General features: G+C 43.5%; 1 protein-coding gene across 8 annotated transcripts in view; it reads left to right on the top strand.

Moving 5' to 3' along the window:
- The window catches only part of PRRC2C (proline rich coiled-coil 2C), a 65,112-nt gene that overhangs the window by 17,934 nt on the left and 20,697 nt on the right, over positions 1-26,481 (top strand). For 7 of the 8 annotated variants that reach the window (XM_064720402.1, XM_064720401.1, XM_064720400.1 and 4 more), the window contains exons 4-22: positions 473-576; positions 3,961-4,092; positions 5,988-6,160; positions 6,508-6,587; positions 7,196-7,329; positions 7,411-7,498; positions 7,754-7,895; positions 8,829-8,903; positions 9,614-10,229; positions 11,031-11,200; positions 12,227-12,473; positions 13,487-13,700; positions 14,302-16,668; positions 17,302-17,510; positions 18,106-18,260; positions 18,737-19,061; positions 19,395-19,480; positions 20,364-20,552; positions 22,871-23,122. In XM_064720402.1, coding sequence (XP_064576472.1) covers positions 473-576; positions 3,961-4,092; positions 5,988-6,160; positions 6,508-6,587; positions 7,196-7,329; positions 7,411-7,498; positions 7,754-7,895; positions 8,829-8,903; positions 9,614-10,229; positions 11,031-11,200; positions 12,227-12,473; positions 13,487-13,700; positions 14,302-16,668; positions 17,302-17,510; positions 18,106-18,260; positions 18,737-19,061; positions 19,395-19,480; positions 20,364-20,552; positions 22,871-23,122 — 5,758 coding nt within the window. The remainder of the gene's footprint in view (positions 1-472; positions 577-3,960; positions 4,093-5,987; positions 6,161-6,507; positions 6,588-7,195; positions 7,330-7,410; positions 7,499-7,753; positions 7,896-8,828; positions 8,904-9,613; positions 10,230-11,030; positions 11,201-12,226; positions 12,474-13,486; positions 13,701-14,301; positions 16,669-17,301; positions 17,511-18,105; positions 18,261-18,736; positions 19,062-19,394; positions 19,481-20,363; positions 20,553-22,870; positions 23,123-26,481) is intronic. The other variant, XM_064720398.1, reaches the window with a different exon arrangement.

Genomic DNA, 26,481 nt, shown 5'->3' with positions numbered 1-26,481 from the left:
AGAGTTATTCATGATATCTTTAGCTTTCCTTATCAGTTCCTTTTATTTGGGAATTCCTGACATGTGTTTGACTTCTTTCTCTCAGTTCATGGTGGTCTTGAGGTGGTTTCCTCTGTTAACTCCCAAGGCAGGAGAACATTAATCCAGATTATTGCCTTTGATGGTTGTAGATGGATTGGGTTTTTTTTTGATTGTCCAATACAATTCTTTTAAAGCTGTAATTCAGTTCATGCCTGGCTGCATTTTCTGCCCAGCCATTTTCATTCATTCCTCTCCTGTCTGGGAAATGGAATCTTGAAATAATTAGCTAATTGATTCAAATTTTTAACTGTTATAGCAACTCCTTTTATATAAGAAAATGCCTTTTCTGAGGAGAAGTAGTTCTTGGTTTTCAGGTGCCCTGTTTTATTCCCCTGACAGTGTTACTGTGTGCTCACCCTCTGGTATTGACCAGTGCTTTTGCTCATTGCAGGCAGCCCGACGTGCCGCAGCCCCAGCCAAAACCTGCTGTTCCTGCTCCTCCTGAAGCAGCTCCTGTTGCCAAATCCTGGGCCAACACCAAGGCAGGACAGGATGGTGAGTGCTGCTCAGCTTCTGCTCTGCACACCAGGCTGGGAGAGACCCCACACTCTGCAGTCCCTTCAGCCTTGGGGAAAGGTGTGGAAGCAACATTCCAGGCTGGGAAATGAGCCCATCCCAGCCACTGCAGTTACCAGCAGGTCTGGCTCACTGCTACAAGCTTGGTCACTGTCCAGTTATCTCGGCTGTTTGAGGGGCCTGGAAAGGCCCAGAGTGGCCTTGGGGCAGCCCGCGTATCGAAGGACGAGAAGAGGCTTCAGTTCTTCTTTCGGTTTTTATGTTTATTAATTGTTTATCTAAAAGATGTTCTTTCAGCCCGACAGAGCTCTGCTCAGCAGTCAGCCATGAGCACACTGTCTGCCCTCCCGGGCAGGCACCTATCTTTATACCCCTAGTTACGTATACAATATTTATCATTTTTCCCCAATACCATCTATTCTTATAACTCGGTGCACTCTCAGTAATAACCAATCCAAAGGTGCCACCGTGGCCAAAGAAGATGGAGGAGAAGAGGAAGAAGAAGAAGGACAGGACACACCCCAATTCCTCCATCTTACTTCTCTAAACCCCCCTGTACATAAATCCTAAACCTTGTGTCTCACTCTCTAATTAACTAATCCCTTCACCATTCACCCTGTGAAGCCCTCATCCTTGTCGTCTCCTGTGTAGGGTTAAAGTCCAGCCACCAGACACTTCTGGCAACATTCCAGGACTCCCGAGCCCCCCAAGGTGGTCTCGGTGGCTCAGCATCTCAGGACTGAGATCCTGAGATCCGACAGGTCACCTCTTTGGAAGTGCCAAAGAAGTGATGGTGGCAGCATAAACTCTTCAGTGTGGCTGTGGTGAGGAGGGCAATTCACAGTCAGTTCCTCTAATACAAACAATTTTGGCATGGGAAGGAAAGATGTAAACAGTTGGTGGTCATTCTGATCATAGTTTTGGATCACTTTGTGCAAAGTGTGTGTAGTTTTGCTGCTGTTTCAACATGTGAAATAGCAATACTTTTCCCTTCATTTTATAAATGCCTTGGTTATTTTAGTATCAAAGTGATAGTGTTGAAGTAGTTTTCTTTCTGGGAAAAACATTAAAGGTGTGTTTGGAGGGTTATTTAACATAATTGGATGAAAGGATGGAAAATTGTTTCCATCAGTGTTAACTCTCAGCTTGAGTGTTTTCATTACAGATGTAAGTTCAGAACTAAATCTTCTTTTAAAATGCTTGTAGAGTGAGAGATCACTTAAAATTCCTCTGTCTCCATTTTGATAAATAACCTGCAATGTGTTTGATTCCTTAAGTCTGAGACTTGTGAACTTTCCATGGCTATAAAATGGAGTTTAGGCTTTCCAGTTAAGAATTGAGTTCTTAAAATAATAAAATATTAATAGCATGGAGGTAATTTCTTACCTATTATATGGAGTTTGTTAACATCACATAACTAATGATTTTTTTGCACTGACAATTAGAAGTGACAATTCTAAATACTCAATTTATGGTGCTTAATGTTCAGTGTTCTGCTGTCAAATATAGCAACTTTTCTCCTTTAAGCTTTTATAGGATTTCTGTGGAATTAAAAACAAAGAATGAGCACTGATGCAAAGTGATCTGCATAGCAGCTGATAAGATCATCTCCATGACACAGGAAATAGTGATTGGGCTCAGTAGCTTCAAAATGCATTTAGCTAATTATTTCATAGTTACCATGGCAGCTGGTGTGCCAAGCCCAGATGGCAGCCTCATTTCATTCAATTAATGCAGCCCTGGGTTTGCAGTTGGAGGCTTTCAGGAAGCAGCCCTGGATGGGAATTGGCAGCAGCTGTTTGCTGTCCTGCCTTTGAGAGCCAGGCTCCACCTGTTGTGCTCCTGCTCTCCTGAGCTGCTGTTGGCTCCCAGACCTTGCTGGTTTCCAGCACTCACTCAGCCTCCTGCTCTTGGAAAATGGGAGTGAGGCAAGCACTGTGTATTTTTCAGCTCATGCTTCAGCTAAAATTTGGAGTAAATTACTACCAAAATATCTTTTAACTTCTTTCTGAACTGCTAGTTGCCAGTCTGGCTTTTTTTAAACACAGTCAAGGAGATCTCTGGTGCTGTTACTTTGCCATTAAAACGTTGTTCACTGTGTAGGATTGAGCAGAAAACATTTTTCCAGATTCATAACACTCATGAATGTTGGATGCCACGGGATCTCAGAAAGAGCTCTCTTGCCTGGCAGGTCATCTGCTCAGTGGGACTCATTCTCTTTCCCCTTAAGTCACTGCTTTGTTTAGGAGCAGCAGCAGTCCAGTGTCCTTTAGAAAAAACAGATTAATGTGGTCTGTATATGAAGTCAGAATGAAAATTGAAAGAGTTTAAGGAAATTTGTAGACACAGGGATAAATACTGGTGTTTGGTAACATGTCTTTACACAGCACAGAGTAAGGAGTTTATCCTGTGTTTAACTCTTTAAAAAACCCAACCAAATGAAAGCCCACTGGGATCCCTGCATTCTATCTTTGTGAATGATTCTGTCAGAGACTGGAGTGAACAGAAGTTTTTTGGTGGTTAAAAAACAAGCCAGTAGTCAGGGTTGGGGGGGATTTGGACACCATGTATTCAGATCCTTGTTTATGAGTTTGCCCTCTCCCTTAATCCATGTAGCCTGGTACCACCACATCCCTTAGAGTGGTCAGTAGCAGAGACAGGTCCTGGAATGGAAACCTGCACTCAGGTTATTGGTGATTTGGCACAGGAATGCTGCTGATCTAATAGGTCACTGTACATTGTGTGTATGGGGAGGAAAGTGATGCAAAGCAGGTGCCAGCAAAACCTTCTTACAAGGAAAACAAGCTTTATATGTGGCTTCCATACTATGTGCAACAGAGGTCTTTAATTCCAGTATTGAATATGATGTCAGGGGTTTTAGAAATCAAAGAATGTTTTTCTGATATTTTTTTCATAGTGTAAAAGCTGTAGCCTTTTAAAGTCATAGAGATTTCTTACTAGAACGATAATTAATCATAAATGTGTTTGCAATTACATAGTTGTCCATTCTTGGGTGGACTATAGTTTTAGAGTGAAAAGAAGGAAATTTTTGTCTGAAAGGAGTGGGGAAAAGTGTTACAGAGCTGAGGAACTCCAGGTACTCCCTGGGCTAAGTCTTGTTCCATTGCTGCTCTCTAGTATTTCTGGATTTGTCTTCAGCAGCTGTCACAGTTGGTCCAGTAAATTTAACAACTTTAGAATTGGCAACCTTAATATTGCCAGTAAATGACTGTGGCTTTAACACTTAATGGTTTTTATTTTAAAGCTTTAATGTTCACTCCTAAAGGATGGTCAGGCTTCTGTTGCTTTCTGAGCAGTTTGGACTACAGCAGGTTGTGACCCTGTGAATATCTTGCTGTGCAGGTCCACCTATTCCAATCAATAGTTATTTCCAGCAAGAATTCCCCAGTCTGCCGGCAGCTGGGGATCAGGAGAAGTCAGGCAAGGATAAGGATGCAGCTGAAGATGGATCAGGAGCCAACCTACGACCACAGAGTAAGTGTGAGCTCCAAATTGTTGTGAAATTGCTTTGTGTGGAACTTAGTGCTTGTGCCCTGTACAGGTGAAATAGATGAATATGTTGTTTCAATCAGCACACTCCTACATGGAAGAAGTGGATATTTGGGCCTTTATTCTGCTTTTCTGTGTTCATGGTGTGTAGCAAATCGTGCTTTTAATCACTTCCCATTTTCCCATGTAGTTGTGCTCTGAGGAACATTTCTATTTGCACAATGCTGGCATTTTCTTACTTCAGCTGCTGATGTCACAGCAGGTGGGACACCTCTTTAAAGAACTCTCCTAGACTTAACTAATTACACAAATGGTGATCAGGGCTGGCCTTAAGTTGTTCATACTCCTGAGAGTGGAGCCTGAAAATTCCTGAAGAGAAGTTCAGTCTATAGCATGCCAAAAGAGTGGTTGTGCCTTTAAAGGCATTGGCACCTTCAGCTCCTGGGTGCAGTGCTCTGACCAGCTGGATCTGTTTCACCAGTGGGAGATTAGTTGGTGAAAACAACTATAACAGTGCTGGGTTTACATCTCTCAGGAAAGAAATGTGTATTTCTTCCCCCAGATCACTTGAATGGGAAGGTCTTTGGGACTGTGCTTGTTACCAGTGGAAAACAAAGCTCCTTTCTCCCTCAGAAGTTTGGTTTTGATGAGGTTTGATGGACTAGATGTGCTGTCCTGCACTGTGGCTGGCACTGTCCCATGCCAGTGATAAGCACTTCAAAAAGCAGTCTGTAACTCCTTTCCTTGTTACAGGTCTTGGTTTGCCTTGATTTGTTTGTCAGGTCCTGCAGACCAAATCCATGTGCTTGTTCATGTCTTGATTTGGATCTAAAGAATAAATTATCAGGAGAAGGGAGAGGTGTCCAGCCCCAGATGAGAGCAGCTCTGTGGCTGCAGCCTCCTGCAGGCAGTTACAGTTTTGGTCAGCACTGTACATGCTATATTAAGCCCTTCTTTCCTGACAGCAGCAAGCTAAATGAACTTGGCAAGCAGTCAGTCCCCCTTTAGCAGCTGTGCTTCCCAGCAGAGATAAGTGCAAGAACTGTAATGGATACTTAGGAGCAGAGTTTAACTCTGCTTAAAGGGTTTGTGTCCCTAAAGGAACATCATTTACAGTGTGTCTCTGAATTTTTGTCTCCACTGATCTGAGCACTGCTGCTAAGTTTACCCTGGTGGGATTTTTTTGTTTTAACCCATGCTCTGCAGGCAGAAACTTTTAAAAGAATGGAGTGCCTGGCACAAATTACAAGTCATTAAAATCCCTGGACAATGTACTAGACATTCACACCAGAAGTACAGCCCTTATCACTTCTATTCCATCCTTATCAGGCAGAGATGCAAACCAGACTGTACCTGTCTTCATTTGGATGCATTCTGTGCATTACCTTGCTTTTTGAGCTGCTTGAGAATTTCCTTACAGGCCTTTGCTGCTTAGGAGCCTTGATCTCTGCCTTGACAGCATCCTCACACTGAGTCAACAGTGGCCCACTTAGCACAGCTGAGTCTGTTTTATTCTTGTGCTATAATCAGTATCCTTCCAAAATTGCGCTGTGTTTTGGAAGGTAGAATGGGACAACTGGAGCAATCCATAAATTTAGCTCTGACCCTTGAGGAGCACAGCTGGGCCTAGGGCTGAGGAGGATCAGGAGCAGCTTCTGTTGATTCTGGAGTGGCCAGTGCTTGTTGCAGTAGCAGATAGGAACATGCATCTGCTGTGTCACCCAGGGCTGCGTGGGAACAACGTGTTCCTCACCATCCCTGGCTGGAAATCTGCAATTTCAAGTCTATTTCTGGCTTTTTGTGTGCTGATTCTGTCCATGCAGATGCTACTGATTGCAGGGATGGGGGTAATAAGAACAACTCTTCTGCTTCTCCAACAGATCAAGATGCTAAGGGACAAGAAGATGGCAGTGCTGCATCAGCAGAACAGAATGATGGCCAGAAGGCAGGAGACAAGAGGGATGTGAGGTTGCCCCAGGTCCCTCAGCCCAAGCTGAATGGCCAGCAGCAGCCCCCCATCTCATCCCAGTACAGAGCAATGATGCCTCCTTATGTGAGTGATGGCTGCATGAATCCTTTTTAAGCAGCAGGGATTGGTTTTTGGCTAGTGGGATTTTCTTGGGCCCCTTTGTGTCCACTCCATGGAATTCTTATCAATTCTGCTGGAAGGGCAGGACTGAAACCCAGCACAGGATGTGGCTCATGGAGTTTGAACTTGTCAGGGGTTGATTAACACTTCCAGTCACTTCCCCTTGGGGACTTGGTGTCACCCACTTGAGATATTAAGCAGACTTGAGTGAAGAGTTTCACTTTATTTCCATTACTTCTTTTGATGGTCTCAATGTATTTAATGCAGTAATGCTTTTTAATGAGTGGCTCCTGTTTTTAATCCCTTTTTAGATGTTTAATCAGTATCCCAGAATGGCATATCCTCCCTCCATGCAAGGTCCAACAAGATTTCCTAATTCTGAGCCTAGCAGGTAAGAAACCTAAAAATGGTTGTGGTTTTTGTCTGGGTATGAACTCTGTGACTTAATTTAAAAAAGAAATCATTTGCACTGAGTATCTCAATGGTGATTATACCCTTTATAAGAACTGACACTGGTCATCCTCCCAGGTTTTGCTTGTGTGGAGCAATGTCATGGGGTGTCTGGAGTTTGAAAGCTCAACTGGAAAACTTGAGGCAATTCTGCATATTACAGGGATTTTGATTGTGGGGAGCAGGAGTCACTTGCAGGAACATCTTTGAAACTTAAAGCAGTATTTTGCCCATAAAAAGACTTTTCCATTGTTACAGTGAAAGTTGTCAACTCCTGGTTGTCACCTTTGATGCTTTCCAATTCAAATTGAGCTCTAATGCACTATAAAAATAAATTTTCCACTTTTCTATGTATTTTTCCATAGTGTAGGGTAGCTGTGCACATGGAACAGTAATTATTTGAATTCTGGTAGACACCCAGTGCATGAGAGTTCACTGTGCTTGAAACAACAGTGGTGTATATTCCAAATAATGATCCTACAAGTTGACCTTTTCTCTGTCCCTTGTGGATAAGTAGTGACAGTGGCTTTTGTTTCTGTTATTTTTTAGAGGCCCAAGGGGAAGGGGCCCACCCTCATGGTGCTCAGAGCCCATTGAACGCCCATCCATCCTCAGTGCCAGTGAGCTCAAAGAGCTGGATAAATTTGATAATCTGGATGCTGAGGCTGATGAAGGCTGGGCAGGTAAGGACATCAGCTTAATGGTCTGTTATTTGTGTGCTGAATGTTTCTGAAAGGTTAATTGAACATTTGTTTATGCATCAGGTGCTCAGAGTGAAGTGGATTACACTGAGCAGTTGAATTTCAGCGATGATGATGAGCAAGGAAGCAGTCAGAAGGAGAAGGAAAGCGGGTGAGTTGGTGCTGCCAATTAGATGGGAAATGTCACTTAACTAGATTTTGGAGAGATTAATGAAATGAGTGCAAGTACTCATTCCAGTAGCACTAATTCCAGTAATTTAATACTGTATTCAACTGCATAACTGCCTGCAGACTCCAGCCAGCTGGGTGTGGAGTAGAAATTACCCTAAGAAATGCTGAGGCTAGGAGATAAATCACCAAATACCTGTGTGGAGTATGCATTCTGTTTTTATTTCTTTGCACATAGTGATGAACAAACACCATCAAAAGATTCCCAGAGTCCTGATGGCCAGAAGGAAACTGAAGAACAGACAAATGCCAAGTCTACCAGCCAGGTTTCCACAGCAGCAGCCAAAGGGTCTTACAGCAAAAGCTCTCAGCTTGATCAGGTTTGTGTGCTCCTCTCTTCAGCTCCTGTGACTGCAGCCTTGTCAGGAGAGCTCCGACTCAGGTGTCTTTCCAAACTGTCAGGTCAATTAAGGTTATGAACATGAGGGAAGGCATTAGCTGCTGAAAGCATTATCTGAGCTCTGCTAACTGATCAGGTGCTGCCTCTGGTTGCAGCACAAAAATAGCCTGGCTTGATGCAGTGTGTCCTGCCCCACAGCCCTGGGGGGGCAGAGCTCTTCACCAGGCACTGGGGCTCAGCTGACAGGCTCCATACTCTTGTGTGTCCATCCTGGAAATGGATGAAGGCATTCTGCTGTTCATCAGGTTTGCCAGGGGATAAATAGCCCACACATTTTTCATGGGTGGGGGGATTTTTTTTAGTAACACAGTCCACTTTGTGCAGTGCAGCTTAGCTGTAATGTGAGTTCACTTCTCACACCAGTGGATTTTATACAGACCATGTAGAATTCATCAACTCAGCCATTTTTTGTTTCCTCTAGTAGAGGAATATTGCCATCCACCTCAATTTATGCCTGCTGCAGTGCTATTTTCCCCCCTCCCCTCCCCCAGGAAAAGCTACTGTTGGTTTTGAAAATTTCCCAGAAGTGTTTTCTCTTGCCACCAGTAATAATGAAGATGGGAAGTCTGAGAGCAGTTTTACTTGCACTTTCTCTCTGTATTAAAGATCACACTGTTCTTGAAGGTTTGAATCTAAGGAATAAACGGTGCAGAAACATAAACTTAAATTGTTCAGCTCTCGGTACCTAAAAGTGAAAATGTTTTTGCCCTTGTTTCACTGTAGATTTGTGTTGAATGCAGATGCCTTGTTAGATGGAGTATCTTAATGCAGTAGAAAAGAGTAAATCTAGAATTTTTCAGCTTGGCTGTGGTTAAAAGCTTGCTTAACCTTGGTACTGTGTTTGATCCTACAGGATCGAGGTCCACCACAGCCTTCTATACATGAAAGAGGTGGCCCTGCTCTTCCTCCAAAATCTATTCTACCCCCGGTAAGAAAGATTAGAATTCTCCTCATTTCCTTGAGTTAAATTCTTTAGTGTGTGGTGGAGAGATTTAGACTAAGAAAAGTAAAAATATGCTTCACATAATGATAAAGCTTTCCTTTAACAAGTAAAATGATTGTAGTGCCTGGGGCTGGGAGGAGTGGGACCCCAACACAGCCACGCTGCAGTTGTGTAAAGCTGCCCCATCTGTAAGTGCCATGTGAAATGCACAAGAATTTCAGGAGCTTTCAGTTATCCAGCCCCACTTGGCAACTGGAGAGGACAGGAGCAGGGGAGCAGTGCTGGAGGGATGGCTGCCAGCACAGATGAGGAGATGGAGTCCCAAATGAAATGGGAACTAAAATCTCTCTTATCCTGAGCTACCTTGAAATTCCTTGGCTCCTTGAGGGACTTGTGCCTGAGATTTAGAGCAGCCTCTAACCAAATCTGAAATATGTTTGTTATCTTTGCTGTCACTTTGCCTTGATGGTGATGGGGAGGAGAGCAGACATGAGCTCAAGTCCTTCTCTGCCTCTCCTTTCTGAGCTCAGGTAGTGAGAATCTGAACCAGATCAGCAAAGTGGCGGCTGGTTTTTCTTCCAAGTATTGCTTTTTAAAGATGCAAATACACAAGTGTTGACAAATAGTTAAAATGTAGTATTTCAGCTGGCTGCTTATCCAACACATGTACAACCTGCCTGATTCTCTTCCTGCAGCACCCTCCTCCCCCTGACCGGCAGATGGGAAGGCAGGGACCCTTTCCCCCTAAACCAGTGCCAGATGAAGATGAAATCTGGAAGCAGAGGAGGAGGCAGCAGTCAGAGATCTCAGCTGCCGTGGAGCGAGCCCGAAAGCGGCGAGAGGAGGAGGAGAGGAGAATGGAGGAGCAGCGGAAAGCAGCTTGTGCTGAGAAACTCAAACGGTTAAACGAGAAATTCGGCTGCGCCACAAAACCCTCCCGGGAAGACCCTCTGAAAGAGAGAGAGAGGGAGAGAGAGAGGGAAAGGGAGAGGGAGAGGGAAAGGGAGAGAGAGAGGGAACGGGAGAGGGAAAAGGAGAGGGAGCGAGAAAAAGAGCGGGAGAAGGAAAAGGAGAAAGAGAGGGAAAAGGAGAAGGAAAAGGAAAAAGAAGAAAAAGAAAAACTGGAGAAGGCAAAAGAACAAGAAGTGGAGAAAGAGAAAGAAAAAGAGGTGGAGAAAGAAGAGAAGGAGAATGAAAAAGAAAAAGAAGAGGAGAAACCAGCACATGAGGTTCCTGAGCCTGTAGAACCTGTGGCAACACCTGTAGTAGAAAAACAAGAAAGTGAAACCAAGAATAACAAGGAAGAAAAAGGTATGCTTGCACACAAGTAGGAGTTGTCCTTCTTAAAGCTGAGTCACAGAGCATAGCTGTTGTCTAGAAGTCTCATTTGCATACCTAATTGACCTAGTGCATCTAGACCAATTATTTTCCTGGTGCATTACAGCTGATAACTGTCCTTTGAGCTAAGCCTGTTTGCCCAGCTCATCAAAAGATTAGGGGAAAAAATGGCTTCTGTGATTTAGGCTGGACTTTGAGGAATACAGAAAGAAAAGCAGGCTTTCTTCTTTTCTTAAAGAAGGGTCAGCCACCCATGTTGTTTAAAAAGCAGTGCAAATTATTTCAGCTATTCTGTTCTTTCAGCAAGCCTAGAGAAGCAGACACAAAGGGCACCTATTTAAATGTGATGCCTTTTTTGTATTGAAACTTGAATGCCATGAGAAAACTGTTAGACTGTGCTTGCTACAGTTATATAAATTTAAGTGGATAAAATTGATTGTTAAACCAAACCTTACTTAATGAAAAAAAGTTGATCCAAATGCAATATGGTGTCATTGATACAGCACTTTTTAAATCACATAATAGCTGCAACCTTAATGCCAGTGGTTGATTTCCCAATGTATCGAAGTTTAAAAAAGACAGAGGTGCATTAACAGCAGTTCTTCTGTTTTGAGGGGTTGTCCTTGACTTTTTGTGCCTTTACTGGTTTTGGTAACTGTCAAGTTAGAGAAATCAGGCATTTTAGAACATTCCTTAGCTGATATTCTAATAAAATCATCAGTTTTAAGATTGACTGTAGTCTCACAAGGTGGGGGTTTTGTTGGTTTTTTCCAGAAGATCAAGCAGCCTTTACTCGCCAGGACAGCACTCGGAATGAGAAGGAGCTTTCACAGGTGACCCACGAGAGTGAGCCAGACTCAGGATCCCAACCTCGTCCTGCTGTTTCCTCAGGCTATTCCAAGCAGTTCCAGAAGTCATTACCACCAAGATTTCAGAGGCAGCAGGTAACAAAGCAGTTCATTAAAAGGAGGCTCTTTTAAAAAAATGCTGTGTTCTGCTTCATTCTGAAGAAGGTGACTAAAGGAGGTTCAGAAATCCTGAATTTTTGCTTCCCAGCTTCTAGAAAATCATATTGGCAGGACTTGCTCTGCCTGCAACACTTTTTGTCACTTTAAGGTCTGTAAGTGAGCAGAAGGCTGGAGAAGCTTTGAAACTGGCCCACACTGGCCTTGCCCTGGGTTTCTGTGGAACCTGAAGTCTGATGCTTGATTCTTTCTGCAGCTTATCCTGAAAGGGTGTGACACTCACATTTCACTTGGGTCCTGTGCTCTGAGGAGCACTTGGCATTAATGACATGCACAAAGTATAGGTTGTTCTGTCTCTCAGCTGCACACCAATTAAGCTGGAGCTATTGTAAGTTGTCCAGTCTGCTTTTCTCCCTTTTCTCCTACATCATCCTGATGCATGTTCACAATTAACTTTCAGAATACTTGCTGTCCTGGAGATAATTGTTGTTCCCAAGGCTTATTAGAGCTGTGCTCAAGTCTTCATCTTATCAAAAAGTCCTGTAATGTTATTGTAGCCTCCTCAAGCTAGGTCTCATAAGCTCTCAGAGGCCTATAACACACCCAAGATAGCTCAGCTACTTCAGGAGGCATAAAAATCAGCAGGATGGCTTCTGTTGCAGTGTTGGAAACAAAAAAGTTTAATAAAAGGCAAAATAACAAACAGAGAAAAACTAAGCTAAGTGTAGGAGATCTTTGCTCTTAGTAAAACACCTCACAAAAGTGATTAGTTTCTTTGTTCACTTCTTTTTCTAGTCAGTTGCCTAAGCAAGACTTTTTGGCTTCTGTCCAATGAACTATCCTTAAGTTTGAGGTAAAATTTAGGCCTATGAGACATCTTTTTCACCTAACCAAAAAGAAAAACTCCCAAGCTTCTTTCCCTTTTTAAGAAGACAAAGAATAGTTTTGTCACTCCATCAACAATCAGCGCCCTCCTATAGTGTAACACTGATTTTTCACCTGCAGGAGCAAATGAAGCAGCAGCAGTGGCAGCAGCAGCAGCAAGGTGTCCTTCCTCAGTCTGCTCCCTCACAGCCTTCCAGTGGCCCTGTGCCACCTCCCCAGCACAGGCCCCTCTACCAGCCCATGCAGCCCCATCCCCAGCACTTGGCTTCCATGGGCTTCGACCCGCGCTGGCTCATGATGCAATCCTACATGGACCCGCGCATGATGTCAGGCAGACCCGCCATGGATATGCCTCCTATTCATCCAGGTAAAGCTGGGAATGGTTTTTTTGCTGTTGAACTTATTTGATTTTGAGCTAGAAGTCTTTCCTTAAGCACAGTTTGTTTAGTGAATTGGTGGGAAAGAAAAAAAATCGACTTGATTTTATTGTTGGAGACAAAATAGATTGTGACTAAAATTGTAGTCTTATGAGAATGTATACCTTTGACTAAAAGTAAAATCCCAGCTGTCACACTGCAAGCATGTGAGTGACACTTCATGTGATTAAAAATGTCAACATAAGCCTTTCTTTGTTACAGACAAAGCTGGCAAGAGTTAGGTTGAGCTGAGAAAAAGTGTATTTACCATTTGTGTTTCATTACCTCTTAACACTTAGCACTACTTTGCTTCCTAAAAATCCCATGAAACTTTTCTGTTTTCACATTACATATTAACAACTCCAGTGTCTTAATAAATTTGTGGTTTCAGGCTCTTGACCCTAAAAAGTCCATTTTAATTTGTGGAATGGCCATGTGATTTGCAGTTAGGAAAGCTGCTGGGCATAAATAATAGAAGTCTGTCATGTAATGTAATGAAGATACCTGCCCAACTTAAGAGCAAGGGAAAGGGTATCCTTAGTGAATGAATGGAGGAAATGGCAGGCTAAGCAGAGATAGTGAAAACTACAAAATCTCTTTGAAATGGTGCAAAGGAAAAAGCTGGAAATAATAGAGTATAAAAAACTGCCTGTGTGTACAGTCATCTTGAATTTTGCCATTCAGATGTTACCACACAATCTTCATCCATGAGTTTATGGGTCCACAGGCTTGGTTCTTCCCATTACAGTGAAAGCAGACAGCTTTTTCCTTTTGTTGGGACTTGGGATACAAGTGCTGAGTGTGGTTTAGTCAGTCTGAGGTTGGCTGGCAGGGAATGGAGGGAAGAAGATTGAAGGGGAGAGAACAACAGAGAACAAACTCCTGACAGACTTTGTTTGTACTGAGGTCGGTTTCTTTGCTAGTGTTAAATGTGTTTAAGCTGTTGAACTTGACTCTGGCACAGGAATTATGCCTCCCAAGCCACTGATGAGAAGAGAGCAGCTGGAGGGCTCAGCAGCTGGCTCGGATTCCTTTGAGCACATGGCTCGCTCTGCGCGGGAGCACAGCGTGCCGCTGGCAGAGCCACGCATGATGTGGGGCTCAGAGCCCTACCCCCACGCAGAGTCCCAGCAGTCCACTTCTCCTCCCAAGGTCTTAGAAGAGCCTGATGATTTGAGGTAAGGTTTGTGCCATTCTCCAGGTCACACAGGGTGTAAAATGCAGTTTGGACTGACTGGGTTGTAGCTTCACACAAAACTTGAAAGGAGGAGGTGTCACTGGGGGTGCAGAGTACTTGGTGCTGTTGTACAAAACAGAAGAAGACCCCGCTCTGTGGCAGAGTCTAGAAAGACATTTTAGTCCTTGTTTAGACTAGGTGAATGGTGATTGGCAGAATATTTTGAATTTGCAGATCTGCAGAACATTCCTACAGTGTTCTCCTCCATTTTCGCTCAGTTCTCCCCATTTTAGAGAACTTTTGTCCAATGTGTATTTGTTTCAGAAGTGGTGTGTTAAGTACAAGTGGTTTAAAGGAAAAGCCCCTTTTGGCCTTTGATCCATGATGAATGGTCAGGATTTTCTTTTGCTTCTTGGAAATATTCAGAAGTTCTTTTTATTCTGCTGCCATATGTATAATAGTTGGTAGCTCCATTAAAAATTATTTCCTGTTACTTCCTAGAGCCAACATGGATTCTTAATAGAAAATTATTTGATTTGAGTAATTATGTATGAATAAATTTTTCCCCCACATGCTAATACTCTTAATTGCTTTCTGCTTAGGTCTGAAGCACACTTGGAGCAGGAACGAGTTGCTGTCCCTGCCAGTGCTTATCCTGTAGAACACAACCAGCTGGACTCTCATCCAAAGACAGAATTTTTCAGAGAAACAGGAGAGGTGGAGATACAGAAGTTCCCAAGCAGGCCTTTGGAAGATGTACAACCTCTCCAAGCTGACACACCTAACACTGCAGTTAATTTTGAAGGAGTGAGTGAGAAGGTTACACGTAGTTCTCCAGAAGAATTGGTGCCTATGGGGGAAAGTCACTCTTCATTAAAGAGAAGCATTTCCCATGGTTCAAGCCACTCTCTAAAATCAGAAGACCAGAGGAGTGAAACAGCAGCAAATATCCCTAAATTAACTAACAGACCTATTGAGACAAAGGAGACAATTGAGAGACTTGAGATTAAACCGAAAAAAGAAATTTTGATCACTAATAGAACATCAGAAGGACCAAAACCTGAGAAAACTTTCAAACCTAAATCTGAAACAAGGTGGGGTCCTAGGCCAGGTTATGGCAGGCGAGATGAAGGTGGTGACAGACCAGTGAGAAGATCAGGTCCTATTAAGAAACCCGTGCTTAGGGACATGAAGGAAGAGCGTGAGCAGAGAGAAGAGCGCGAGCAGAGAAAGGAGAAGGAAGGAGAAAAGACAGCTAGTGAAAAACCAGGCAAGCCTGAAAAAAGTGACAAAAAGGAATCACCTCAAGTGCCACTGTCTCAGGCTGAGCCCGAGAGATCCTCCTCCAGCAGCGCTCCTCTGGCTAAGAAAATAACCCAGGATGCTGCCCCAGCCCCAGCGAGCCAGGAGAGCAGTCAGCCCGAGGCTGCAGCCAAAGCTGTGGTGCAGCCCCCTGCAGTCCCTGCAGTGCAGCAGCAGCTCCCAGCTGCCCAGCCTGCCTCTGCCCAGCTGCCCCCAGCCCTGCCACAGCCCCCGGCCGCCCCAGCAGCCGCTCAGCCCCCGCCCCACACGCAGCCCCCCGCGCCCCCCAGCAAGGAGGACAAACAGGCTGAGAAGGTGGTGAGCAAGGAGGTGGTGGAGAAACCACGCCTGGAAACCAGGCCAGTGAAAAGAGAGCCTGGCTTACCACCTAGGACATACTGGAAGGAGGCCAGGGATAGGGACTGGTTCCCAGAGCAGGGATACAGAGGCAGAGGTCGGGGCGAGTATTATTCCAGGGGCCGTAGCTACAGGGGTTCTTATGGAGGACGTGGTCGGGGCAGTAGAGGCCATAACAGAGAGTACCCACACTACAGAGACCCTAAGCCTAGGTCAGAGCATGTGCCTTCAGGGCCTGTTAGGCAAAGAGAAGAGAGTGAAACTCGTAGTGAGAGTTCTGACTTTGAAGTGATCCCGAAGCGGCGGCGCCAGCACGGCTCGGAGACAGACTCTGACAGCGAGGTGCACGAGAGCGCCAGTGACACCCTGCTCTCGGACAAAGACAGCATCATCAAGGGCAAGCACCCGAAAAGAGAAGAAAGAGCTGATGGCAAGAAGCCTCCAAAGCCCCTGTCATTCAAACCTGAGAATAATATCAGAGTAGACAACAGATCCCTGGAAAAAACATACATCAGAGATTATGAGAACAAGCCCAAACCAGGATTTCTTCCGAAAGGAGAGCCTTCCAGACGAGGCAGAGGGGGAATGTACAGGCGTGGTGGCAGGGATCCCGGGGGACGCCCTCCACGTCCCTCCACCATAAGGAGACCGGCCTACAGGGACAATCAGTGGAACCCCAGGCAAACAGAGATCATTAAACCAGAAGATGGAGAGCCTCCAAGAAGAAATGAGCATTATGGTCCTATACCAATTGATAAAAGGCCTCCAAAGTTTGAGAGGAAGTTTGATCCAAACAGAGAGAGGCCACGAAGACAGAGGCCTGCCCGGCCTCCAAGGCAGGACAAGCCACCGCGCTTCAGGCGCCTCAAGGAGCGAGAGGCTGCATCCAAGATCAGTGAGGTGGTGAGCAGCTCCACAACGAGTGCCACAGTTAATAATGCAGTCAGTGAGCCCTCCAACCCTGCTCTGGATGTGTCAGGAAGTAAGACACCAGACTTGTCCAACCAGAATTCTTCAGACCAGGCAAATGAAGAGTGGGAAACAGCCTCGGAAAGCAGCGACTTCAATGAGAGACGGGAAAGGGATGAGAAGAAAACAGCAGATGCAGCAGCACAGGTTGCTGCAAAGGCAGGAGAGAATGCTGGAGCTCCAAAAAGGGAAATAGCCAAGAGAAGCTTCTCTAGCCAGAGGCCTGGGATAGACCGTCAGAACCGACGTGGCAACAACGGGCCAGCCAAGCCAGGCAGGAACTTCTCAGGGCCCCGGAGCGAGAGGCGCAGTGGTCCTCCCCCCAGGAGTGGGAAACGAGGGTGAGTACCCAGCCTCTGAGAGGATGCACATGGGGTGATGGCCATCTGTCATCCTCTTGTGCTTTGACACCACAAGCAGCTAGTTTAGATCCATAGAGCTGTAGAAAACTTGATGCATGCACCCGTGGCTCTGTACTTTCTATTTTTTTCTGTTTATGGACAGACATCTGGAACCTGAAGCTGAGAGTGAAGTGTTCTTGTATGCACAATGCTAAAAAAAGCCTCATTTTAAAAAATTGCATTGCTGTTTCTGAGCTGAGCTATGTTTCTCGAGATTTGGGTGCAAGCAGAAATGTTCATGTGAGCAGTTTTGCAGTTAATACATAAATTGCTGCATTGCATTTTAGATCAATCAGCTAACATGGACAAGCAGATTGAGAGATGCTTACCATTTAGATTAAACTTTATTTTTCCATATTCTTAATTTGATGGAAAATTTAGCAGGGCATTTGATATTTCCCCAAAACAGCTTTTGCTGTTGAGCTTCTCATTAGGAGCTGAAAGTAAAAAGTCTGGACCCTACTAAGATGTCAATACACACATACAGCACTACAATGGGATCTGAATTAAATTGCTGACTCCCTTCTGAGCATTCTCTGTGGCTTAATTTTCAAATGTTTTTTTCTAACACAGGCCATTTGAAGAGCAGGCAGCACCTGTGCCTGGTGTTGATCCTGCCAATGGCACCTCTGTCCATCAGGAGGATGGAGGTGTCACTGCTGCAGGACAGAAGACAGCCAAGGATGCAAGTGGCAAAAAGAGAGAAGAACCAAAGGCTGGTCCCAAGAAGCCTAAGGAAAAAGTGGATGCCTTGTCTCAGTTTGATCTTAACAATTATGCAAGTATGTATTGCTAATATCCTAATAATTTTTGATAGTTCAGCTAGTTTTGTTGCATATAGAGCTAGATGTTTGAAAACTATAAGAGAAGGGGATTTTTTTGTAAAACGCCAAAATAATTGTGCATTTGAGCATGACTGTGTTTGTGATACCTAATAAGGTATGTGCCTCTAAAAGGTGGCAAACCTAATTGTGTGTTACAGGTAGATGAGAACAATTTTGTTTAATCATAACCTTTTATTCCTACCATTCTCCATCACATTCCCATAATTTAGTTAATTTTCAAAAGTAAGGGCAGGGGTTATCACTGCTAGGCTTAGACTTGATATCAGGGAGGGCTGTTCATTATTCATTACTGTGTTTCAGTAATTTCCTGGAGAACCTAGTACAGGAAGCTCCAGTTTTAAAATTCTTAAATATGAACTCCTTGCCTTTGAGCTCAGCAGCAAAGCACTTGGCAAGCAGAAGCTTGCCATTGATCAGGGCCCCCATCTGTGTCTGTGGGGAAGTAACTTCCACTCCAAAGCCAATTTTGGCTTGGTGCATTGCACCTGAAGCTGTTGAAACAGCAGCATCTATACCTTTCCTTTTCCTATAGGTGTTGTGATCATTGATGATCACCCTGAAGTGACAGTAGTTGAAGACTCCCAATCTAACTTGAATGATGATGGTTTCACAGAAGTGGTGTCTAAGAAGCAGCAAAAACGTTTGCAAGATGAAGAGCGCAGAAAGAAGGAAGAACAAACAGTGCAGGTACAAGACCAGCATTTATAGTGGGGGAAAAGCTGCTTGCAGTACTGGGATTGTCAGGGGTGCAGAAACTTCCTTCCAAAAAAGCTCTGTTTTCTCCCTCTAAATAAATAACCAACTCCCTCTAAATAAATAAACAACTACTTATTAGTTATATTGAAAGTTGTTCCTGTTTAGTAAATAAAATTAATTTTTATTTGGTCACCTTGGGGTTCTGTAGTTCTCAATTGGGCACTGTCAGGCAGGTGGAATTGGCAAACTGATAAAAACACCATTTTTCATGCTGTGATAAAGATTGACCCTATTGCTTGTATATCAGTTGATTCCAAGAAGAAAATGGATGAGAAATCATTGCTCTTGTGGTTAAATCCCCTCCCCCAAAAATTAATTTCCTGTAAGGCTGGGTTGATCAGTTTGCTTTTTGCATTTTGCACTCTGCTGTTGTCACCTGGAAGAATAAAACTGGCTTCTCCTTACAGGTTTGGACCAAAAAAGGATCCAGCGAGAAAGGCCGAGGTCAGAATTCCAAGCTGCCCCCCAGATTTGCCAAAAAGCAGCAGCAGCAGGCAGCAGCTGCAGCTGCACAGCAGGCTCAGGCTCAGCCTCCCTGCCCTGCCCAGTCCCCAGCCCAGCCCCAGGCTCCTGCTCCAGCACAGAGCCAGGCTGCAGCAGGGACAGCCAGCACAGACTACAGCGTGGCAGGCAAGGTGCTGCAGAACACCCAGCCTCACAACGGCCTGGGAGCTGAGCTGTGGGACAACAAAGTGCCTCCTACTGCAGTTCTGAATGACATCTCCAAAAAATGTAAGTGCTGGCTTGGGGATTTGAGGTGGGGGAAGCAGCAGAGTAACCTCCAAAAAGAGGGGTTTGCAGTAGAGTGTTAGTTGGTATTTTGTTATTGTGTTTTTCACTCCAAAGAAATGAGCAGCTGTCACACCCTTGAGGAGTCTGTTTTGTCAGACTTGGTCATTGTTCCAGACATGTTAATTGCCCCGCTTGAAAGCCACTGAATAAGTTAATTAAAGCTTATTTACTCAAGACATCTGTAATTATTTCTCAGTCAGTCAATACATTGATTTGAATACCTCTAGCAACACTGAGGGGTTTTTTAATTCTCTTTCTTTTCTTAATTGCCAGTGGGACCCATTAGCCCACCTCAGCCACCTTCAGTCAGTGCCTGGAACAAGCCTCTGACATCTTTTGGTTCAGCTCCATCTCCAGAGGTAAGAGTGAGGGAAAGAGAAGCTGTGTGTGAATTTACCCAGATTATATCTCATTGGGTGCAGATTATCCATTCATCCAGGAGTGCAGATACTTAAACTAATGTGTAAAATTCCATGAAGTCAGGAGATAGTACAGAAGCATGGGATATAGGCTGATGATTTAATAATTGCAGCAGGGAAAAGCTGTTCTCTTGATAATAACTCAGCCATTCACAGATTCTATTGATAGCTGTTATTCATTGCATTTCCAAAGGAAAAATATTGCCCTGTTTGTGTAGGGATCAGTAATGTAGACAGAAACAGGATGTCTCCAGGGAACTAAAAGGGTTTTGTGTTCCTTAAATTGGAGATTTAAAAAGTCAGTGCTTTATGACAATATTATCTGTGGGTATTCCCATGGAATTTGCATAGCCTTAAATTTTACATTTAAAGTGCTGTGGTTTTACTTTCCTGGTACCTTTTTGGTCTTAATTGTTTTAAACAGCAAGAATGTTGAGACAGCTGTTGTAGGAGACCATTTGAACTGCACAAGAGATCTGGAAATACTTTATATTTCTTATAGTTTCTCTTGAATTGAGCATTAAATTTTGAACTTCCCAGAGAATGTTGTGAACCTGAATTGCACTTGTTCCTCTTGATCTTGGTGATGTTTACATATTTCTTCTCTGCTTTTTTCTTGAGCTCCTTTAACAATAGACACTTGAGGAGGAGGAAGTGTAGGTTCAGATATTGTTTATTCTTGCAAATCTGTTGCAGTGCAAAAGATAAAAGTCCCCTTCTAGTGGTTTTCAGCTGAGCATGTTTTGTGTTCTTTTCTGATCCATTGTCGTTGTACTTAGACAGAAATTTTTCAGAATGGGTTAAATGCTTGCTTTTTACCCAGGGGACAAAGGCTGGACAAGAAGGTGGAGTGGATCTTGGTATAGAAACCATTCAGTTTGGAGCCCCAGCTTCCAGTGGCAGTGACAATGAAGTTGGTCCTGTGCTGTCTGAGAAGGCCACTGACAAATTACCAGAACCCAAAGAGCAGAGACAGAAACAGCCTCGGGCTGGACCCATCAAAGCACAAAAGGTAAAAGGTCATAATTGCACTACAAAAGTCAATCAAAACAGGGTTTCAAATAGCAGAATAGAATACACTGAGTTAGGACTAGACCCATGAAAATTGTGTCCCTTTTTATATTTCCTGATCCAATCAACAAGGTGGTTCTTGCAGAGAGGATGTACAAGGTAATTAAACTGCATTTCAGCCCAGCAGAGGCTGCACATTGGTTGTGTGTTGGGAGCCAGGGATGGGAGCATGGATTTGTGACAGCTTTGCTGGCAAGCTGTGGATGTGCTGCCGTGCTCTGGTTTTGTTTGTAATTTGAGTTTTCTGGTTTTTCTTGAGCTTGCCTCACTCAGGCCTTGAGAGCTGTTTGGAAGCAGCATTGCAGTGCTGCCCTGGCTGTGTCTGCAGGTGCAGGGGTTCTTCCTGCCCCTGAAGTGATGAGTGGTGCCCTGCTTAGCTTTGTAGCCAGATTATAACTGATCAGTGCATGAAGTTGCAGCAAAAGAAGTGTTCTGAAGAAAGGAGGAATGTTAGGGACATTAGTTGGAGGTCTCCAGTTCAAATGGACGTACTGGAGAATTCAGATGTCTGAATAATTAAATTTTTTCCAACTAATACTAAATAGTTAATCAAACTTATATCATCTTAAAAAATGAGTGTGTTGCCTTCCAGAGATTTTCTGTTTCCACCTCCAGTGCACACTAATCTGTGCATCACTAGCACTCAGCACCAGCTTCTAATTCTCAGAAAGAGAAGGTTATAGCAGATAAACTTGTCTGGTGACTTAGAGCATCAGCTATTCCAGTCCCTCTAGATGGCTGAGATTTGGCAGCAGTCCTGATGTAATTAAAGCCCTTTTGTCTTTCTGGAAGAGTGGGTGTTTCTTTGTGTTGGTTGTTTAGGTTTTGGTTGTTTGTTGGGTTTCTCCCCCCCCTCCAAAAAAAGAGCTGAAATCTGGAAGTTCAGCCACAGAATGAATTTAACTTCTGCTGTAGGAGACACTGAGTGGATGTTTTGCAGTTTATGGCTTTCACTGCAGAATATAAAACTTGTTCAGCAGAGAAATATGCACTGATTAAATGTCTCAGATACACTGCAGCATGCCTAAAACTGCCCAGTAAAATCACTTAACTCCAAAGTTAAATATATAGAGAGACAGTCTACTTGACACTGTGTACAAAGTTCCTTTTTTCTGCTTGTTTAGAGCTCTCAAGACTTCTGCAGTTTTTATTGAAAGACACTTAGGTGACTAAATAGTAAATGCATTGGAGGGTAATATTGTTTACACTCCTTTGAATGAGGCAGCTGTAAATCTTAACTGCCTTGATGACAAAAAATAAATCCCAACAAACAAACATTTCTTACACACCCACCCACCCCTGTGGTGATATTTGCTGTGAAGCCTAAATGCAAGCTTATATTCAAGATTGGAGGTTGGTATTGTTCAATTAATATGGGCAATGTAAAAGGACCATACTTGAAACAAAGCAATTTTCCTTTCCAAGGTGAAGTGTGGAAGTTTAAGTGACCTTAAAGTGTCTGGAGGAATTTCAGCCTCTAGAAACTATTAGAGAAAAAATTCTTTGGGGTATTTTAGAGAGTCTTCATCCACTCCCAAAATACCTGGTTTGTATTGAGAAAAACAATTACCAGCAGCTTCTGTCTTTCTGCTGTCAAAGCTTAAGGAATTGGATTTTCAGGAGTGCCTTGAAGGGATTTTAGTGCTGCTCAGCAGTGAGAGTCTCAGCCAGGAAGGACATGGCTGCTGTAACAGCAGAGCATTCAGGTTCCCTAATTCTGCTGTGGTTCAGCTGCACAGAAAGGAACTCTGAATTGCAGCAGGGATCCAGCCATGGTGTCTGCAGTATAAGGCAGCACTTGTCTGTAGGTGTTTTATTTTTTCTGGATCTCTTTAGTGATCAGTTTCCAGGAAAATTGCTGCCAACATCCATACGTCAAGATAATCTCAAATAATTCTGTTCTAGTTTCCTGGGGGCCCATAAAATCCTGAATCTCTGAAAATTACAATAACCTGTAGATATGCAAAGTCATGGGGTTTCTGTATTTTTTTGTGATTTTCTTGTAAGAACAATCCAACTGACATTTTTATTTTGTATTTTACTTGAACTCTACCACTTCACATAAAAAATTGATTGCTTGAAAACAATGGTTTAGATTCCTAATGTTCAAAATCAATGCATTTATGACTTAGTCTCAGATTCTTTACCTGCTAGAAAAAGCTTTGTTCTGTTTAAACAATAACTTGTAGCATGTTGAAGTGTTTTTGTTGGATAGGACACAGAGAGGAAGGCATGACTGACAAGTTAACACTAACTTAGCTTCCAGACTTGAGCCCGGTAGAAAACAAAGAGTATAAACCCGGTCCCATTGGGAAAGAGCGTTCTTTAAAGAACAGGAAGGTGAAGGATGCCCAGCAGGGAGAGCCTGAGGGACAGGAGAAGCCATCTCCCACCTCTGTCAGAAGCCCAGAGCCCGTCACTGCCAAGGAGAGCAAAGCAGCCAGCGAGCTGAGCGCCGAGATAGGAACCATGATATCTGTGTCTGCTCCAGAGTTTGGGACAAGCACAAAGGTAAGAAAAATCCTGCCAGGTGACTGAGCACTGGATGTAAAATGTGATTTCAGTGAGCTGGTTGACACTTGGGTGCCTGCTGGTGGTGCTTGGGCAGCAGAGCCCACTGAGTGGCTGATAGGAAACACTGGTGCTGCTTGAATTAAAAAAAGTGCTGCAGAGGTTTGCTGTGTTGTCCCTTGGGAATGTGTTCTGCTGAATGGCAAAACTCATTCCTGAGCACTGCTGGGGAGAGTGGCACTGGGGCCTGGTGCAGGCAGAGTCTGTGGACTCGGATCAATGTGATGAATGCAGGATGATTTCCAGCAGGGATGTGAAGTCGTGCATGATTGCTGGATGAGTGTATGGATGACCTCAGGCTGTGAATTAAGTGCTGTTCTGTGAGAAAAAGAAATCTCTAAACCAGCAATGTGCTAAAGCTTTAGATAAGGATTGTTCTGTGTCCCTGGATGGTCACGTGTATCCTCTTGGCTTGGATATTGTCTAGGTATTCCTTGCAGAACTTCACAATATTTAGGACTTATCATAGCCCCCTGTTTTCTTTAGAACTGCTCAGATGGTGATGTGGTGTTGGGATTCATTGTTCTGCAGGTCAGTTCTTAGAAAAACATCCCCAGAGGCATCTCCTTTCTGCCTGAGAGCAGGCACTCTGGTTGTCTCATCTCAAATGTTTGAGTAGCTACTGCTTAATAGTTACAGCTCCTTTGGTACAGGAAAAATTCTCCTTGCTGGTTTGAAAAGCAGTTTTCTAAGCACAGACCCAGGTTGGTTGCCTGCTGTCTCAACCATCCTGGTTTGAAGCAGAAATCTTCTGATGCCATTTAGGAAAACTGATCCTCTTGAAGAGTTTCATTAATAGTTGAAGAATATGAAGTGTGGATCACCCCCAATTCATTTTTGTCACCCACAACTAGGGAAAGAACCCCAAAACAAGTTTTTTAGGCAGCTTTTTGCCATAAAAGATACTGTCTCAGTGAAGTGTTGCTACAGAGCAAGTGGTAGGATGCTTGTGTCCAACATGGAAGCTGCAGGCTTAAGAAAATTCAGTGCAGGGATTTCTCATCCTTGTGACATTTCCCATCCTGTTGGTGGGTGTGAGTGGTTTATGTTCATAGCAGAAATTGATAAAGTGTCCTTGTATGAGAATCAGAAGTGCAGAGCAGTAAAACCTTGCTCAGGTGTTTGGTGAGCCTGTTTGGATCCTGTGCTTCCCAAGGTCCCACACACTCCTGTGGCCAGAGCTCAAGGAAAGGAAAGGAAAGGAAACAGAGCTTTGATTACTGCAGCCTGAGTGTAGTTAATAGCTCTGCTAAAATCAGCAAAATTTCCTCTCTACAATTGTATTTTTGAAGCATCAGTTTGTCAGAAGGGGAGAGTCTGGACTTTGTGCCAGTCTAGGTTTAGTTTAACTTGGGTTGCCAAGGTTCTCTGAGCTACCCCAGTACTAAAGCACCAAGATTCTGTCTTCTGGAAGGTGAACCAGAGTGGGAAGAGGCTTTCCAGTTTGTGCTGCATATCAAAGTTCCCAGTAATTTCTTAAAAAATTGAGTGGTTGCTTAAAGAAGCATTTAATAGTAGGCCTAAATACTCCTGCCTTAACAGCACCAGGTTTGCTTTTAAATTCCCTTGTTAGGAATAGTTCCTGAGGCAATAGTAAGTTGTATTTTCTAGGAAAGAAGTGAAAAGTTAAACCAACAACCTGCAAATTTACTGGATAAGATAACCTTCATGTAGCTTTTGCAGGAATAAACCTGCAATAAATGTCCCTTCTTTTTTAAGAGGCTTTTAAAAGGGGTTCAAACACTGTTCCAGCCTTGGAGTTGTTGTACTGATGTACATTGCAATTGCTTTTTCTTGTCTTGGTACTCTTTCCATTGCTTGCTCCTGAGGGAAGAGGTGTTGACATCTTTAACGTGTTGTTTCAATGTCAAATGTTGAAGTTTTGGCAAACCTAAATGTCTTTTCTTTTGATAATCTTAACCATTCCTCTCAGAGATTCCTGCTCAGCTTCCAGGAATGCAGACCTGTGGTGTATTTGATGGAAATGTCTGTAAAAGCCAGCTGTCCTCCTTCAGAAGCTTTGCAAGAATACCCCATCCATTCCAAAACAAACATCTTGATAAGAGCATGTGCTTTTAATCATACAAGACTGCTTAGAAACTGTATAAATATAAATGAGCTCCTACAGTGAGATGTGTAAGTTTAGTCCATAAGTATGATGCTCAGAAGCCATTGCAGCTGTTTCTCTTGGATTTTACAGTATTTTTGTAGTAAAGGCAGTCTGATGTGTAACTTTCTGAATTGGGTAAAAACATCTTGGCCCTTGCCTTTCCCAGCCTTCATGTGAACCTGTCAAATCCCAGGAAAATCAGTACCTGGTTGTGGACACCAGTGAGGTATTTGTACAGGTAGCAACAGCTGTGGCTAAAAGAACACACAGACTGATTTTCAGTAGATTTTGAGTATCTTTCAAGCTCTGATTTGGGTGATTTGTGTAAATCAGGAACCAATCAAATAACTAATTCATCCCATAAAGTATCCTGATCCTTTACAGCAGAGTCAGCTCTGAGGTTTGCCTTGTGCTTTGTTCATCAGTCACTGGAGGTTTTGTGATCTCTTCTTTTTCCAGGAGGTAGTCACAAGAAGTCTGCCTGTTCTTTTTCTTCAGGTGCACACAATTTGTGGAGAACTCAAAAAAACACCTTTTTTCTCTAGCTGTTTCTAGTTTATAATAATCAGTTGGTTTCTTGTACAGGAGAATCACTTGAACTGAATTGCAAAAGCTTGTGGTGCTAAACCACATCTAACAGAATCCTGGACTTAATGTACCAGGAAATGAAGGATGGAGATTAATCTGCAGTTTATGGGGTGGTGTTCATGTGGTTAAAGCTCTGTCTTGCCTGCATGTTCAGCCTGTAAACCACCCTTGTGCTTCAGCATTGCACATGCACTTGTAAGGGCACCAGAGTTTGGGTTTAATTCTAGTGGAAAAGCTCTTTTTGTGCTGTGAGTTTGCAAAGTAAGAAAGTTAGCAGTAGTCTTGATCCATCTTCTTTCATTAGGAATTTCACTGCTCAAACCCTGAAAAAATTGCATCTAGACCTTGAAGGAAATTTAATAAAAACACTTCCTCTTGGGCAGTAATGCATTCTTTAAAAACATGGAGCCATTTAATTACTTCATTAGAAGGCTTTTGTGATTAAAGCAGCCTTGCATGCTTGCCTTGTTTTACCCAGATTCAATTTAAATTTGCCTGTTGGAATCCAGTGCAAATGTGCAACTTGCAGTTTGGTGGTTGGCGTTGTGGGAAGCACCATAGATCTTGTATTTCAGCAGTTTAACAAGTAAAGGAAGTAAAT

Source organism: Zonotrichia leucophrys, chromosome 8 (assembly GCF_028769735.1).
Source record: "Zonotrichia leucophrys gambelii isolate GWCS_2022_RI chromosome 8, RI_Zleu_2.0, whole genome shotgun sequence".
In the NCBI taxonomy this organism is placed as follows: Eukaryota; Metazoa; Chordata; class Aves; order Passeriformes; family Passerellidae; genus Zonotrichia; species Zonotrichia leucophrys.
Note: the sequence above shows the minus strand (reverse complement) of the source record. Positions and strands in the feature narration are given on the sequence as shown.